Consider the following 16838-nt stretch of genomic DNA (forward strand, 5'->3'; position numbering starts at 1 on the left):
TCTTCCTCCTCCCCGCACCTCTTTATTCCTCCCACAGACCGCATCTGACCTATCAACTGCAAAATGATAGAAATCCTTCATTTCATCCCCCTCGTTCTACTCCTCACCCTCACCTGGAGAATTACCTACGAGCTCTTCTTCTCCCCCCTTCGCCATATCCCCGGCTCTCTCCTAGCCCGCCTGTCCAGTAAATACTCCATCCTCAAACGAGTCCTCTCGGACGGCCCCCGATCCGTACAAGCCGACTACCAGCGCTACGGGAACATCTACGTCCATCGCCCGAATGGCGTCAGCATTAGCCACCCCGACGACATCCGCACCGTGCTGCTGTCGCCGGAATTCCGCAAGACAAAGGTCTACGAGATGCTCGACATTGAAGGGCACGCAAGCATATTCACAACGCGGGACCCCGCGCAGGCGAGTCGTCGACGACGCCAGATCGGTCCGTATCTGAACCATGGGTATCTGGGGCGCATGGAGGAGTTGATTATGAAGTACAGCGTGCTTGCCATTAAGAGCAAGTGGGATAAACTGTTAGAGGAGAGTGGCGGACAGCACGTTACGGTCAACTACCGCGATCATACGCAGTATGCGACGTTTGATACGATCGGGGCCCTGGCGTTTGGGAGGGAGTTCAATGCGCTGAAGAATGATGATCAGACGGTTATCCGGTGGATCGAGGCCACCGGGTTGTACCTGGGGATTCGGAAGAATTTTCCTCTCCTCAAGGTGTGGCCATTTTCCAGGGTGTTGCGCCAATATCGCGAGCGGTACGAGCGGTTTATTGCTTATAGCAAGGAATCGGTGACGAGGCGAAAGGATCTGTTATCCTCTGCGGGAGAAGGCCCAATGGATCTCCTGCAGGCGTTCATCGATGCGGAAGACCCAGAGAATCCCCGCGTGAAGATGACGGCGGACGAGGTGATGACGGAAAGCATCGCGATGCAGCTCGCGGGCAGCGAGTCCACCTCCTTTGTGACCTCGTGGGTGATCCATCTCCTGACGCTGTATCCTCAGCACCTGGCCAAAGTCACCGAGGAGGTCCGCAGCCAGTTCTCTCCCTCCCATCTGATCACTTTCGCCGAGTGCCGCGACAACCTCCCCTACCTGGAGGCGTGCGTCTACGAAACCCTGCGGTACTCGCCGATCACCTCGGGCTTTTTGCCTCGCGTCTCCTACACAAAGGGCCTCACCATCCAGGGACACTACATTCCCCCAGGGGTGGAGGTTGCTATCAACCTCCATGGGGCACACATCAACAAAGACGTGTGGACAAATCCGCATCTCTATGACCCCACGCGGTTTCTAGGCGATGAGCAAGCCAAGCGCAATGTATTTGCCTTTTCCTACGGTCACCGCAACTGCATTGGGCGGAATCTCGCGATGATGGAGATTATGATTATCATTGCGAATCTCCTCAAGGAGTATGACATTGCACTGCCTGAGGACAGTGTGCATGGGCCGTGGAATGTGGATGCCTTGGGGAGGCCGAGGATCATGCCCACGCGCAGTGCGTTGTTCACCACGCCCAAGTATCCAGAGCGGGATTGTCGGTTGGTCGTGTCTCACAGGCAGTAACTGATACCAGGCGTGCCGAGTCTTGGTTAGTGGTTCTTTAGCTCTCGTATAAGTTGAAGCCAAGTATGCAATCTGCGATACGATGTAACCTTCGCCACAGGGCCCAGACCCCATGGATCAATCAACGATTGCCTATCTTAGGATCTGCAATCTGCAATGCGGTGTAACTTTCGCCACAGGGGCCCGACCCAATATATTAAATCAATCAACGCTTGTCATTCTGAGGATCTTCACACAGTAATTTACAAAAGTCCTTACGTGGCAGCACCGTGTAATTCAAGCGGGCCAAGAAGCGGGGAGACTAGTCGGTGGGTTAGCTTAGGCGAGGGGGAATACGAGCATAACCCAATGATGAGAAGATAGCTGCTAAGAATACAACAAGAATACAACAGTGAAAGAACTGGTCTTGTATTTGGAATTTCGGCTGTATTATATCATTCTCCCACCAAAGCTGTAGCAAAAGTGCAGCAATGAAAACAAGATGGAAGACCTCATCGACATCTCAAACCACGTCTATGATCTCTCTCCCCTCGACATCATCCCCAGTCACCTCTACATCACCAATGTCTTTTTCTACGAGAACAAAAGCCCCGGCCCCGGGCCATTCATGCAATCCTCCCTCCTCAAGGAGTCATTGTATCGTGCCCTGCAGAACTTCCCAATTCTTCTCGGCCATGTGCGCCGTCACGGCCGCAATGCAATGCAGATTGTTGTTGACCGCGATAATCTAAACCTCCCGCTCTACCAAGAGCAGACACATGCGCACCTTCACTTCCGGCATCTGAAGGATAACGGGTTCCATCGCGATGTGTGGCCCAAAGACGCCAATGTCGTTGATCCGCGTGCGTCCCCCAATGGAGAATTGATCCAAGTGCATGTCCATCGGCTGGCCGAGGAGAGCGGCGTGGTGATGGTGGTGCGGATCGCCCATTGCGCGGTGGACGCCAAGGGGTTTGTGGACTTTGTGCAGTCCTGGGGATGGTTTACCAGGAACCACAGTCACCCCGAGGGTGAGAGCAGGCCTCGTCTGCTGACGGACCGTCGGGTGATGTACGAGTACCTTCCTGCGGATGTACGGCCAGCTCCTCCTCGCTCAATGTGGCATCCGGCATCATGGCTGCTAGGGCTATTGTCAACGCTACTGGTCCTCTTCCTCGGACTCTATAAACGCTTCCTCGGCGACAAAACCCCCCCGGACGAGATCGAGAGCCATCTCTTCTCCGTCCCCCGACACACCCTGGACCGTCTGCGCGATACAGCCACCCGCATCGACCCGTCCTCTCGCGTTTCTGATCATGATATCATCACCGCGCTCTTCACCCTCGCCTTCGCACACACCAAGCACCTGCTCACCCGCCGGACGCAGACCGTCAAAGCCATCGTCCCCTGCGACTTTCGCCACCGTATCGGTGTCCCGAGCAACTACACAGGCAGCTGCGCAATCGGCCTGTACGTCTCCATCCCGGGGTCTTTCCTCCAAACCCCGCTCACCGCGGAATCCGTCGCGCGAGCAGCCCTCCTGTCGCGCGCAGTTGTGGCTACAGCCAATAGAGCCACGGTTCAGACATTCATCCGGCGGGCGCTGCGGGCTATCACTTTTGTGGGTGACAAGGCAAACGTGCTATATGCGATGATGGTATCGCAGGCGTTTTCGAATCAGTCGAGACTGGGGTTTTACGAGGTGGATTTTGGGGCCGGGGGGCCGGTGATGGTTGCGCCGATGGCGTATTCGAATACGGTTGCGGTGATCTGTCCTGCGCCTGGGCCTGGAGGGGATGGTGTCGGTGTCCGGGTGTTTTTGACGTTGAGGCCGGGAGTGATGCGGGTGTTGTTGGCGAAAGGGTTTTTGGACGAATTCACGGAGATGGTATATTAGATTGCCGCTATGCTAAGATATTGCCGATACTATACATGCTCAGAAGAGATATGGTCCATTGCTATAAAAGCAAACGTCATCGCCGGTCCTAATGTAGCCCCTGCCCCTGGGTATGTCCGTCCCATCACGCTGGCAGTCGTGTTGCCGGCCGCATACAGCCCCTGCACTGGCGACCCATCCTCCCTAATCACCCGGGCATGCTCATCCGTAAGCAGACCCCCCTTGGTGCCCAGATCGCCCGGCACAAGCGGGATCGCGTAAAAGGGTGGCGTCCGCACAGCCCCCAGGTTCGGGTTTGGCCGCACAGTCGGGTCCCCAAAGTAATTGTCGAAGGCGCTCTCTCCGCGTGCAAAGTCGCGATCAACCCCGCAGTCGGCCATCTCGTTGAACCTCGCCAGCGTACCCTGCAACCCGTCCTCATCCACGCCGATCTGCCGCGCCAGCTCCGCGATTGTCTCGGCCCGGTGGATATACCCCGCCTCCAGCGCCTGCGCAGGGGGCTGCTGCCGCGGCATCAGCGAGCCCACCGCGTACCGCTTGCGATGGTTCCAGTCGAAGACGAACCACGCCGGGACGGCCTTCCGCGCATACTGGTGGTGGCCGGCATCCGTGTACGGCTCAGCCTCGTTCATGAATCGCTTGCCGGACGAGTCAACAATCACACCAAACGGCCGCGCTCGCTCCTGCAGCGCAAAGTAATACATCCCCCGGATGGGGTCGCGCAGCGTCGGGCCCCACCATGCCTCGTCCATCAGGGCCGTCGCTGCCCCGACCCGCACACCCGCGACAATGCCGTCCCCGTCGTCGCCCGGCGCGGCACTGGTCCACTCGGCGTTCGCAGGCGCCGGGCCATACCGCTCACGGAGCCCCTGGTTACGCGCGAACCCCCCAGCGCAGAGCAGCACCCCGCGACGAGCGCGGATGCTCCTCTCCCCATCTGGCGTGGCGACGCGCGCCCCGAGAATGGCCCCTTCAGGGGTAGTGATGAGCTGGCGCAGCGCCGTATCCGTGAGCACTGGATTCTGGCCAAGCTGCGTATGCAACCACCACAGCTGCGCAACCAGCGACTTGCCCATGGTCACGGGGATCTGTCTCCGCACACGGGAAAGATATATGCTGCGGAGGAGCACGCGCAGCACGGTTCCGACATCCCGCCACGACGACCCCATGCGCGTCGCGCTGCTGGCTTCATACGTGAATAGCGGGAGCGACCGGCCAGGCCGCTGTCGGATCGCCTCCGTCCATTTCTCGCCGAGCCCGAGTCGCCGCGTGTCGAACACGTCCGGCTCGATGGAGCGCCCGCCGGTCGGTAGTGCGCCGTGCGCGTGCGGATAGTAATCTGGACAGCCTGGGCTGAGGCGCCAGGCGAATCCCCGGTCCCGGAGGAAGGAGACCATGCGGGGGCCGTGGGTGAGATAGGCGCGTTTGCGGGCGGGAGATGAGGCGCGGCGGACGTCCGTGTCGTTGGGGGTGTCAGCGTCGATGACAGATGTCAGGTATGTCATTGCCTGCTCTGGGGTGTCGGTTATGCCGGCCTCCACGGCGAGCGGGTTATTAGGGATCCAGAGGCCGCCGCCGGAGTAGGCCGAGGTACCGCCTATTTGGGCGTCTTTCTCGATGACTAGGGATGAGAGCCCGTGGGAGTGGGCGCGTAGAGCGGCGGTGAGGCCTGCGGCGCCGCTGCCGACAATTAGGACGTCGGTTTCGTGGTCGAATCGATGGCAGTTTGTCTGTGCTGTACTTAAATGGCGGGCGTGAGGCAGGATGGGACGGTGGAAGTGGGTTGGTAGGGTTAGTCTGCGGAGTTGTCTTGCGGCCATTATGCTGTAGTATAATGCCAACAAACTATTTGATTATCATTTCTAAGACTCAATATAGGTCATTCACTAATCTTTTATATTGGATCTTTGATCAATGTTTTGAATCAATTTACTCGGCCAGTTGAGAAATACTCGTACGTGCAGCGGATGAATGAAAATTACGGTGGCTTGCATACCTAGTTGTACGGCATTTGAAATTAGATCAACCCAAATAATACCTCCGCTTTTGTTCTAATATTCGTTTACTTTCATAAACTATTTTTACACAGCTCTTGAATCCGTCCAGAAGTACGTACCTTTTTCTATTAGGAAAGATTGCCATTCATTGTGTTGAAAATGTCAGGATCATTCTTAAGGGCGTACACCCAAGAGATCATATCTTGTCTCATATTCAAGTTTTCAACTGGTGCTGCTTTCTTCGGTTGACTCTTCAGCAGCTTTTCCACCACTGCGGAATGCGGCCGGGACCACAATGCGTGCTTGTTAGAAACAACGGAGTCGGCTTACCAAGAGGAGACAGAGATCGTTTTGGAGGTAGACGAACACTGCTTGCCCTTTGGCTCTACAAACCACTAATTCTTGAATGGACCGGTCAAGTTGAAAGACTCCTCTTCGAGATGTTCGATATTGTAACCTTCAATCCTAGAATATATAATACAATAAACGAACAAAAAGCGATTCAATATGTCTGATGGTCCTAACTCGTCGACACATTGAGCCAAGGCCCGCTAATCCCAGCCCTATACCTCTGATGCTCCCTCTTCTATTCTCTCTGATGCCTCCGTGAGAAGATCCACAATCGACGCGGGGCTGCCGCACTCTTCAGCAAGATCCAGTAGGGCCTGGACACTAAGTCGATTGACGCACTGATAAACGCTGGGTGCAGTTAGAGTTCGAACAACTGCCTCGTGCTCATTAGCGATTGCCCAGTGCAAGGCCGTCCAGCCGTCATGGTCCTGTATCGAACTTGAGGCACCAGCAGCAAGTAGAGTTTCCACAAGGAGATCCTCCCCCTCAGCAGCGGCAATGTGGAGGGCAGTTTTGCCCACGTTATCCCCAGCAGAAATGTCAGCTCCTGCATCTAGTAGGAGTTGAACAACGCTAACTTCACCAGTAAAAATCGCCTTGTGCAATGATGTAGACCCACTTCCGTCTTTCCAAAGGAGGTCTATACCACGATCAATGAGTGAGCGCATTGTGCATTCGCAGCCCATTTCCACTAGGCTTAGAAATGCCTCGTTACAGCTCTCATCCAGAGTCGATCCTGCTTGAAGGAGCACTTCGGACACCTCCGGATGTCCCTCAGCAATCGCATAGGCAAGTGGCGAATAGTTCTCCCTGTCTCTGATATTGACCTTGCCGCCGGATTCCAGGAGAATCCGGGTTATCTCTTCCTCCCCATTTATTGCAGCAAAGTGTAGGGCTGCTTTCCCGCCGCGGTCGACAAGGTTCACCCCCACCCCCGAATCCACCAGTAACCGAACTATGTTCCCATGCCCTCTTTGAGCGGCGAAGTGCAGTGCCGATTCTCCATGCTCATTTTGAGTGTTCACGGAAGCGCCATGTTCTAACAATTTTTGAGCGATGCCAACATGGCCATCTTTAGCTGCCCAATGGAGTGGTGTCCATCCACTATTTGTCATAGCATTGACGTCAGCTCCGTGATTGAGCAAGGGCAGTACCGACTCTTCATGCTCTTTGGCAGCCCAGTGTAACGGGGTCTGATTCTTCAAATTTCTTGCATCGACAGGAGCTCCGGAGCCGAGAAGAAGAGAGACCACAGCCGCATTATCCGAACAAACAGCCAGATGTAATGGGGTGTCGCCGTGACTGTCAGAGATGGAAGGGTCACTTCCTGCTTCAAGAAGCAGCCGCACAGCCTCATAATGACCGGCAGCACAACTTTGAGAGAGAGGCGTTTTGTCTTCGCTGGTTAGAGCAGCCACACTTGCACCGGCCTCTATTAGGAGCTGCATTATCTCGACACGACCTAAAAGGCTTGCCCAGTGCAATGGTGTAGCCCTATCACGACCTTGCGCCATTGGGCTAACCCCCGCACCGAGGAGCTTTTGAACCACACCTAAGTGCCCTTCTTCAACAGCAAGGTGCAACGGGCTATCGCCTTCGTGGTCTGGCGTGGAGCCACTTGCCCCGGCATCCAGAAGCGTTTGGACGATCTCCACGTGGCCCTCCGAAGCTGCTAAATGAAGAGGTGTATGCCCGCACGAATCCACCGTATGCACACAGGCGCCAGCGTTGACCAGAAGCTTTGCGATGCGGGCGTACCCCTTGATGGCAGCGGCATGGAGCGTTGTCCGCTCTAATTTACCGATCTTTGTGTCCGAAATGTTGGCCCCCTTGTTTATCAGCACCTCGACCACATTATCACGGCCGGTAATGATGGAAAGGTCCAGGGGTGTAAGCCCATTATTATGGCGGGCGTTTATATCCGCACCAACAGCAAGAAGCATCCTGACGACAGCTGCATGGCCAAAACAACATGCATGATGTAAGGCTGTGCTTCCGTCATGATCGACAGCACATGGGTCCGCCCCTCCATCAAGAAAATGGCGAACAAGATTGACATGACCACAGACAGCTGCAGCAAACAGAATGGTTCGTCCCCTTTCTAGCGCTCGAGCACTCCGCGATAAGACTACTAATGACGCAAAGCCCTCCGTGGCCTGTGCCAGAGCTACAAGGTCTGGTGGATCCAGGTATTCCGCCAACTCCAGCAGGACCTCAGGAGGAAGTGGTAGGCCATACCAGGAACTCATCTGGGCCATTGAGTGTCGTAGCTGGCGTGAAAACTTTGTAATAAATCTTGCCTGGAGTATGACAACCGGTTGGAACTGGGCCAAGCCCAGCTCCTTGGGGTGGCCAGTTCTGCCCTCTTAGTCAGCATTCAGGCTATTTATGCCACATTGGGGATGGAGTCTCGTACCCCCTAATCCCACACTTCCTCTACCCCGTATTCTTCCTCAGAACCAGCTGGCCACGTGCCAGTAGTATCTGATAGACCTCTCTAAATTGTTGACGCGTACTGCGCATACTGAAGCCCTGAAATGACAAAGAAACGAAAGTGAATGAAAAGTAATGCAGAGTTGGGTGAAACATAAAAGATGAAATAACGCACATGTTTGTTAGGATTAGCCAATCATATGCGTGCGAGCTAGGATAACATTGCGGCGTAACGTATGATTGGATAAGAATGCATGCACAATACATCCGTGAAGCCAAGGTGAATAAGACGGATGGGGCTCTCAGCAGAAGGTATTGCGAGTATCCGTCTGGTCGAGAAATCAACAGCCAAGAGTTCAATACGAGAAACTCTACTGTCTGCTCGTGTTCAGAGATGACGCTACGCGCATCATGTCCACCAAAAATAATCATAATACCTCATAGTTGCGGAAGTTCACAGTCAAATCTCCAGGTCAATCTCAATAAGTCACAAATCATGCGATTAATGTACTGGACCATTAATGAGAACCATAATAACACGGTTATATAAATCTCCACATACTCTCTTGTCTCGGTCACCTGACACTTTCCAAACCCCATACGAATTACTTTCATCGCACACTGGGGACCATTGAAATTTGGCCACTGACGACTCTTCGCTTCATTAGATCCCCTCGAGCTGTTTTTCAAGAATGAAAAGCGGATTGTGCGTCATCGTTGAGAGCGACAGGGTTCAACATAGATGATCGGGTCACGTGACATAAGAGTAAATTCGATTAGGATCAACGTGCCAGGCGGAAGAAGTACGGTGGGTATCTTCCTTAACAACGTGCTAAGCATCGCAATCATGTCCGAACCAGCATGCTCAGTAGGCACCTAAGCTTCTCAGATCGAGTTTTTGGCTATGAACCTATGCCTCGGCTATAGATCGAGCTTGCCTTAGTCGATGTAGCTCATAAATCTCCTCTCCCAGACCTGGATCGGGGCCGTCAACGATCAGACCCGGCGCAACCTGATTAATCGGGAGCGGAGCGACTGGTCCAGCTTTCACACCCAACTGCGTCTTCCACTGTACAAGCTGAGCAGACGAACTAGCATAGACGATCCGCCCCAAACCCGCATACGCGTGGGCACTTGTGCACATTGGACAGTGCTCGCCAGAAGTGTAGACAGTGGCAGCGGCGCGGTCGGCGGGTGTCATGTGCTTTTGGGCCCAAACAGCCAGCGTAAACTCCGGATGCAGCGTGATATCTGCTTCGGTCGTGTTTCGGTTGCGGTCTTCTCTGAGGATCTTGCCTGTGGCATCCACAAGCACTGACCCAAACGGGTCATCGCCGGCATCAACCGCTTCGCGGGCTAACTCCACACACCGACGCAAGTAGCCAATATCTGTGCTAGACAGCATTCTGCTCTACTATTAAGGAAGTTGAAGGTATTTATCGCTTGAAAGGGGCAGAAATCGGGCAGGTCGGATGAACAGCAGTTCCTGGGGCGTGAAGCACAAGTCTGCGAGATTTGATTGTTTACAATAGGAGTTGGACACAAGGTGCTTGAGAGATTAAGAGGTGGGAAGCGAAAGCGGAAGCGGGAAAAGTGATCGTATCATTCTGACTCATAGTAGCTAGGGGCTCGTATGCCGCTATAAGCGAGCAGGCGAGAACGCTACGATAGGCCAGCGAGGTAGATGGAGACGGCACGGGAGGTCAAACTATACGTCACACCTGTGTGAGAGAGAACACTGACCTCTACCTGAGAAAATGATTATTTACGACGTGTCCAAAAACAATATAGAATGGTTGGGGGTTACAAGTCCAAAAACAACTCGTATGTGACATGCTTGTGCTGACTCTGCTGAGGTTCCTGTTCGGGGCACTGTCAGATGGAAAAACAGCCGGATGTCTTGCTTACCGAGAATATATTGCAGGCTTGCGAAAACGGCCTCTACAGGTCGCATAGTAATTTTCTTCTTTTCTTTCCCTTCTTTTTGTTTTGTTTCAATTTTATATATATATAAATTTTTGGGAGACTTTGGAGCTATCTTTGGACGTACTACTTTAAACGCAGAAGAAATGTATGCCGAGTTCCTTAAAGAGCAAGGAGTCAGAGCATGGGAAACAGGCCGATCCTTGTAAGTTAAGAAAATTGGGGGCCATGGACATACTGTCCTCCCTCTAGTCAAGATGTGATGGGATTCGCTGTCCAACTAAAGCTCAACTATGAGACTGATTGTTCTGGGTACCAAGGATTTTAGACTTCAGGACAATCGATATTTCAAGATTCCCGAACTCAGTAGGAATTCCAATATTTTAGCTACATACGTACGGTTTATAGACATACCAGTAAACACGAATAGCCTTCGTCAACGCCAAGACGGGACATCGCAGATTGGTATACCACAGCTTTACTCGTCTACTGGAACCCCGAGGAAGGTTTTCTACAGAATCTGCTTCGGATCTTTGGTCATTAGCTAGGAGCAAATATGCCCGTGCACCTAGATCTGGTTCAACCAGAGGAGAAGCACGGCTCCCAACATCAGAACTTACCACGGACCGTATAATGGCGCAGAACACAAGTAAGACTGATAGGACGGAGGCGCATATTGGCCAGGGTGTGCGCTATTAGTCTATTGATCGGACGGGAGGTGGTCCATGCGATTCCCATATCAATTCGAAGTTCCGTAGAGTATATACTCGGCAGATCTTTTCATATAGAGGATGGAGGGGAACGGTGACAAAACTCATCGCACCTTGGGACAACGGGCTCCATAGTAGTAGTGGTATGTCTGTAGTAGGCCGTGCTGCTGCATAGTAGCGGAGTCGGGGCTTCGGCGAGAGCAGATGTGTCTGTAAAAAGACAGTGAGGAAGGACGGGCCCTACAACTGGTCCAAAGGCGTGTTACGAATTACAGTTTCGCGAACGCCACGTAATATTCCCTGCGCAGAACCGAACGAATCAGCCCACCAGATAAGTGATGAAGAAGAAGGGAAAAGATATCCTAGAGCTATGCTGAGTAAGTTGAGAGAAAACACGCACAGCAGGCGATAAGTGAGCCAAGGTATATGTATAACTATCTTGCATTGTGTTACGCAGATTAAACCTAATAATTAAAATTATTGTAGTGCTACAGGTAAACATAGCAGAAAGGCCCATCAATCGTACTCATCAGATCCTGCATGGCAACCGACCCCCCATTGGCATACCCGAGATCAATCATCGTGCTGAGCGTCGTATTAGGCGACGCCGGAAGGTTCATGAATGTGCCCGTCCCCGAGATAGCATACAGCCTGTTCTTCAGATCCAGGGTCTGCCAGATCCACCACACCCGGTCGATCATTCCGTGGTGCAGCCAGAAGGCCGGATCCCCAGGGCTGACGAACACGTCACGGCCGGGGTCGCCGCCCATGGAGTAGTGGCCGCCGCCGTGGACGCCGATGGAGCCGCTGCCGGGGACGCCCTGCATGACCATCTGGAAGTCCCAGATATTCTTGTTCTCGAGGATGAGTTTCACGACGGCGGGGGCGTTGGCGTAGCGCTGGAGAATCGCGGTGGTGAGATCGCGCTTCAGGCACCGCGGGTTGTAGTCAAGGGGGTTGGGTTGGGCGGTCATTCCCCCGCCGGGAAGGTTCAGCGCCGCGGGGCCCAGGTTGACGGTGTAGTTGACAAAGGGCCCACTGGTGACGCAGCCGCCGCCTGTGCCGGCGGGGAGGTAGACGATCGGGTAGTTGCCCATCGTCAGGGCGATGTCCCCCTTGTCGGCGACGTACGCGCCGTTGCCCGACATGGAGGTGTCGCTACCGTCGAAGACCGGGGAGGTTTCCAAGGAGTTGGAGTCCGCAGGCCAGTTCCAGTATCTGTCGTCATGGTCAGACGGGGCTTCACGCTGCACTGGCAGGGAGTAATGCTTACGGGTAGTCACCGGTGTATCCACACTCATCGCGCAGGGCTTGCTCGAACTGGTAGATGAAGTAGCGGTGCCAGGCCAGGAAAGTTCCCTTTTAAGGTTAGTCGGCACAGTCGAGCTCGCCGGGATCTTGCAGACATACAGTGTAGTGGATGTTCAAGGTCTGCTGGATATGCGTCACGACAAAGTCATCATAGCGAGTCTTTGCGCCGGCGGCGACGCTGGACGGGGTACGCGCAGGCAGCTGCTGCAGACACCGAACCGACTTGATGTATGCCTTCTTCTGCGAGGACGAAAAGAATCTCCAGTCACGCCGGATGCGCAGGTTGCTGAGCGAGCAGCTCCCACGCTTTGTGGCTTCGTTGTTCGATACGTTGTCGGTGGTGACGTTGTACGCGAAGTCGGCCAGCTGGTCCAACTGGGAAGCGGCCGTATCCGGGGAGCTGGCGGCCGTACTGGGGAGCGGGGTGGGGGCTGCCGAGGAGGGTGCAGTAGCGTCCTGGGGGGAGGGCATAGCCAGGGCCCCTGTCAGGAGGAGCGCAAGGCTCAGAGTGCGGATGGCAACCATGGTGACTTGACTGGAGAGGTATGATTCTTCAAAAACGAGGGCAAGACGGCCAATTTGTAGGATTTCGAGTCCATTACCCCTTCATATCTAGTGCTGCAGTAGTTCTCCATGGATTCGCCGATATGGTTAGGGCTACGGAGAATTACTAGCCGCAGGCACGGAAAGTTCGGCAACTCGACTCATGCCCTAATTGAATATTCTGACTCGGCCGTTTGTTCACTTAAGTGCATACCATCCAGTCTAGCGTGCATTAGTCCGCACGAGCCTCGACTCTCAATACGGGTGCCCAGACAACTTAGCGAAATGAGGGCTTCGTCCACGAAGCCGGTCAATAGACTAAGGTAGTTAGTTCTGTACTAGGCCCGGTGAGGAAGGATCCTTGCTTCTGGCCGATATATTAGTGGCGCTCGCTAGACCGTGGCTGGAAGGTGGATAGTGTACCTCGTGGGATTGGCCGTTGGCCATAATATTAGCCATCCAATCTCCAGTCAGCCCCCACTGTCGGGATGGTCCGCAACTCACTCGATCAAGCGTCCGATACCTGACCTCGGTAGATGAACCACGCCGTCCCCCGATCATCATGGCCCTGACGGTGGTGTTTTGCTTGTAGGTGTTCCTAATTTTGGGTCATGAATTGGGCATACGATAGAAGCTATAGCCTAAAACAATACTTGTACCAAAATCTAGGAGACAATTGACTCTCGGGGCTTGTTCCGTCTATGGTAGTACTACGTCTCCTTTATTGGTACCTCGGAGGAACATAATTCTTTGTTCCATTCTTCCGGACTCTGCCCTAGTCGTGGACAATATTATTACATATTACATTTTCTTCGACTTCGGTCCAGACCTACTACCGTAGAGTGGGGTGTACAACGGTACAAGACGAGACAGGACAATACCCGACCTACCCGACAAACCCTAACCTTTGAGTTGGGGGCCAAGAAGCGTCTTCAAGCACGAACCATGGACATTGACCCAGGACAGGGTCTTTCGATCTGACTATCCACTGATCTGACGATGATCAGGCACCGACTGTTGTGATCGTCAGAGGCATATTATTATCTCTCTAAACGATCAACCAGATTTCTATCAGTGTTTCGGTCTATCAACGCCAGTAGCGCTTTCTTCCACGCCCTAGATGGACTGGAGACTTGGAAAACAGCCAATTAATTTCAATCAAATCTTGGCATTACTGATGGAACAATTACCTTCGAAATCCTCCCGCCTAAAGAAAGACCTCCCCTATTGAACTTACCGAATAAGCCTGATCCTTCGCATCACCTGTCGTTTCTATTGGATCTGGAGACTCCTCCCTCTTCCCCGAAATTATGTCTGTCTAGCTCGAGTCAGCTAGTGTCAATTCTGAATACGACTATTACCTAAGATAAGACCTTTATGGCTTAGGACAGAGAAACCATCAGGAACTGCCGAGACATGTGAATGGTATGGAGGGCTGGATGTCTTACATGTGCCTCAATGCACCAACCTCGTGGCACCAACCTCGTGGCCCTGTCGTCGTGCATAATTCTGGAATCAGACTCGTAATATCGCGCACTCGGCAATACTGCGTGAAGTTCATCTATTTAATTCGGACTTATGCAGCCACAAATCTTGTTCTTTCCTAGACTGCTTTGTTTTTGCTCTCTGTGACTTATTGCTAGCTGTAGAGAGCGCTCAAGCCCCTTCTCAACTCGGAAGTTTATTGTAAGCAGGATTTTTCCATGGTCAACCAGGAAAGGTAGCAGACACGACTATGGCACTGATTAGGACAGTCCCACCACAGATATGTAAATTTAGCCTAACGATTAGTTGACTCGGCTAGAACCAAGTCCCGGTTCGGTTCCTGGCAAGCCTCGGAATTGGCCGTGCTCTGCTGTATCGGACCCCTCTGGCGATCTGCTCCACCTTGTATTTCTATGTCTTCAATTCCAGAGCACAGATTTCACGAAGGCCAAGTCGACGTCGAGACGACGCACCATGGCCGATCATGTAGCTGGGGCAGGCTTGCCCGACGATAATCGAGGGCCTGCGATCCTCGCCGCGACGTCCACGGTGACGATATGCGCTTTGCTGACGGTGCTGGCGCGTATGTACGTGCGAGTATTCATCATCCGCAATGTCGGCGCTGATGTGCGTCCCTCTGCCGTTTCAAGTTGCTTCAAACTGACTTGATAGGACTATACGATGGTCTTGACCATGGTGTTGGTAGGTTCTATCGGATATCGACTCGCAACCGAGCTAATAGCTGCAGTCGATTGCAGGATGGGCCATCATCATCCCCGAAGTCATCTACGGTGCCGGGCGACATACAGCCTATGTGATGGACACGGCGATCAAGGCGAACCAGCTCAATTTCGCGACGCAGGGCATATACATGTGGGCGATCGGGTTGGTCAAGGTGTCCATCGGGCTGTTTCTGCTGCGGTTTGCGCCGAGGAAGGGGTATAAGGTTTTCATCTGGGTGATTATCGGTTTGTCTATCTTGCACATCTGAAGTGCGCCGCTGACTGCTCCAGTGATGATGTCGCTGTATACGACTATTTGCTTCTTTGTAAGTATCTCTGCCCTGTTTTATGCTCCGTCTAATGGCCTAGACCCTCATCTTCCAATGCCAAAATATCCGGTCGATATGGAATCCGAACATCAAGTCGAAATGCTTCAAGCCGACGCAGCTATTAGAACTGAGCTACACAAACACAGGTATATCCAACAGACATAGATACTGCTATCGTGCTGACATCCACAGCTTTTAATATCCTGACGGACCTGATCTTCGCCATAATGCCTGCTGTCATGCTCCGGTAGGTCTCTTCCTATCATCTTGAGCCAACTAACGAGAACAGCCATCTCCAAGTCAACCGCCGGGTCAAGGCATCACTAGTCTGCATCCTGGGACTGGGAGTATTGTAAGCGATCCACAGTCTCCTGAAACGCGCATACTAACAGCCCAGTGCCTGCGCCGCGGCGTTCGTCAAACTCTCCATCCTCCCCAACTACGGTCGCACCGGCGACTTTCTCTGGGACTACACCGATCTCACCATCTGGGTTGTGTACGTCTGCATTCATCTTTACCTTCTCCTCTAGCACACATCTAACAGATTCCGACAGCGTCGAATGCAACGTAGGCATCATCGCCGGCAGCCTTCCCACCCTCAAACCCCTCTTCAAGAAAGCTCTCGGCAGCTACGGCTCGAAACCCTCCTACTCCCACTCAAGAAACTACTCCCGTGGCACGCGGTACAAATTGCGCTCCCTGTCGCGGCAGAACCAGTCCAAACCGCAGACGCTTCCCAGCGGGAACTTCGACGGCGATACCCAGACGCAGAGAAAGGGGCCGCTGACATACCAGTCTGCGTATGAGACTACCACGACGGCGACATACCCTGGTCGTGAGGGAAGCAACTCGAGTGAGGAGCATATCCTTTCGTCTGGGGGCGAGGGGATTGTCTGTGTGACTGAGGTTCTGGTGTCGCATTCGCAGGAGTCAGCGGGAAGACAGAAATAGTGTGGTTTGGTGTATGTGTGGATAGCAGCCGTTCACTTCGGCAGGTTTCTTTTGTGATTGCAGGGGTATACATCGGAGCAATAGGATAAGTTTGTATTATACATTTTCTCACGCATTTCTGTAGTATACAGGACAACTAACATGCTGGATGACTTGAAAATAAGAGAATTGGGCAACTAGCCAAGCGTGTTAAGATATGTTTGTGTCGTTGAATGTTTTTGCTCTCATATATTGTGTCGTAGAGCAAGGTCCGCTAAATATATATGTGAGAGCGACATGTGTCTCACTGCAAAATGCTATGATCTCACATGATCGCTAAATCAGAATAAAGTCCTCAAATATGGAATACCTTAGATAATATTATCAGCCACATAAAGGTTGTATCTAACATAGACCAAAATACCTTTACCGAAGCCCTTACATTACTACAAGCAAAGAAATGGGTAGACAAAGACTCCCATCTGAATGACGAGGGTAACCATCGTGAGGGCCTTATACAGCCATGCAACCTTTATTATCTCTATAGGAATAACTGATAACTATGACCTATTATCCTACCTTCGCAAGAAATACAATCTTCAAGTTGCCTCGGCCCATAACCCTCCATAATTTGCTGCCCGAACATAAAA

The 16838-nt window shown here is 52.9% G+C and overlaps 7 protein-coding genes across 7 annotated transcripts; 3 read left to right on the forward strand and 4 right to left on the reverse strand.

Moving 5' to 3' along the window:
- Positions 1–63: 63 nt before the first annotated feature.
- Positions 64–1578, forward strand: cyp5081C1 (cytochrome P450 monooxygenase helB4; the record flags this gene model as incomplete). Its single annotated transcript, XM_043295965.1, has 1 exon — positions 64–1578. One exon carries the CDS (start codon positions 64–66, stop codon positions 1576–1578), a length of 1515 nt encoding a protein of 504 aa, XP_043151900.1.
- Positions 1579–2059: 481 nt separating this feature from the next.
- helD2 (acyltransferase helD2) lies at positions 2060–3454 on the forward strand (the record flags this gene model as incomplete). The annotated part of the gene is made up of 1 exon (XM_043295966.1): positions 2060–3454. One exon carries the CDS (start codon positions 2060–2062, stop codon positions 3452–3454), a length of 1395 nt encoding a protein of 464 aa, XP_043151901.1.
- Positions 3455–3483: 29 nt separating this feature from the next.
- helE (3-ketosteroid 1-dehydrogenase helE) lies at positions 3484–5274 on the reverse strand (the record flags this gene model as incomplete). The annotated part of the gene is made up of 1 exon (XM_043295967.1): positions 3484–5274. One exon carries the CDS (start codon positions 5272–5274, stop codon positions 3484–3486), a length of 1791 nt encoding a protein of 596 aa, XP_043151902.1.
- A 740-nt stretch (positions 5275–6014) lies between these two features.
- Positions 6015–8060, reverse strand: ftmI (the record flags this gene model as incomplete). Its single annotated transcript, XM_043295968.1, has 1 exon — positions 6015–8060. The coding sequence occupies one exon, from the start codon at positions 8058–8060 to the stop codon at positions 6015–6017; it is 2046 nt and encodes a 681-aa protein (XP_043151903.1).
- Positions 8061–9145: 1085 nt separating this feature from the next.
- Positions 9146–9640, reverse strand: Aud_001967 (nucleoside deaminase; the record flags this gene model as incomplete). Its single annotated transcript, XM_043295969.1, has 1 exon — positions 9146–9640. The coding sequence occupies one exon, from the start codon at positions 9638–9640 to the stop codon at positions 9146–9148; it is 495 nt and encodes a 164-aa protein (XP_043151904.1).
- A 1716-nt stretch (positions 9641–11356) lies between these two features.
- Positions 11357–12704, reverse strand: Aud_001968 (tyrosinase family protein; the record flags this gene model as incomplete). The annotated part of the gene is given in 2 exon segments (XM_043295970.1): positions 11357–12265; positions 12279–12704. The coding sequence occupies 2 exon segments, from the start codon at positions 12702–12704 to the stop codon at positions 11357–11359; spliced, it is 1335 nt and encodes a 444-aa protein (XP_043151905.1).
- Positions 12705–14681: 1977 nt separating this feature from the next.
- Positions 14682–16209, forward strand: Aud_001969 (uncharacterized protein; the record flags this gene model as incomplete). Its single annotated transcript, XM_043295971.1, has 9 exons — positions 14682–14834; positions 14880–14909; positions 14956–15175; positions 15221–15255; positions 15299–15404; positions 15451–15505; positions 15548–15610; positions 15656–15754; positions 15813–16209. 9 exons carry the CDS (start codon positions 14682–14684, stop codon positions 16207–16209), a joined length of 1158 nt encoding a protein of 385 aa, XP_043151906.1.
- Positions 16210–16838: the final 629 nt, after the last annotated feature.

This window comes from Aspergillus udagawae, assembly GCF_001078395.1.
Source record: "Aspergillus udagawae IFM 46973 DNA, scaffold_10, whole genome shotgun sequence".
In the NCBI taxonomy this organism is placed as follows: Eukaryota; Fungi; Ascomycota; class Eurotiomycetes; order Eurotiales; family Aspergillaceae; genus Aspergillus; species Aspergillus udagawae.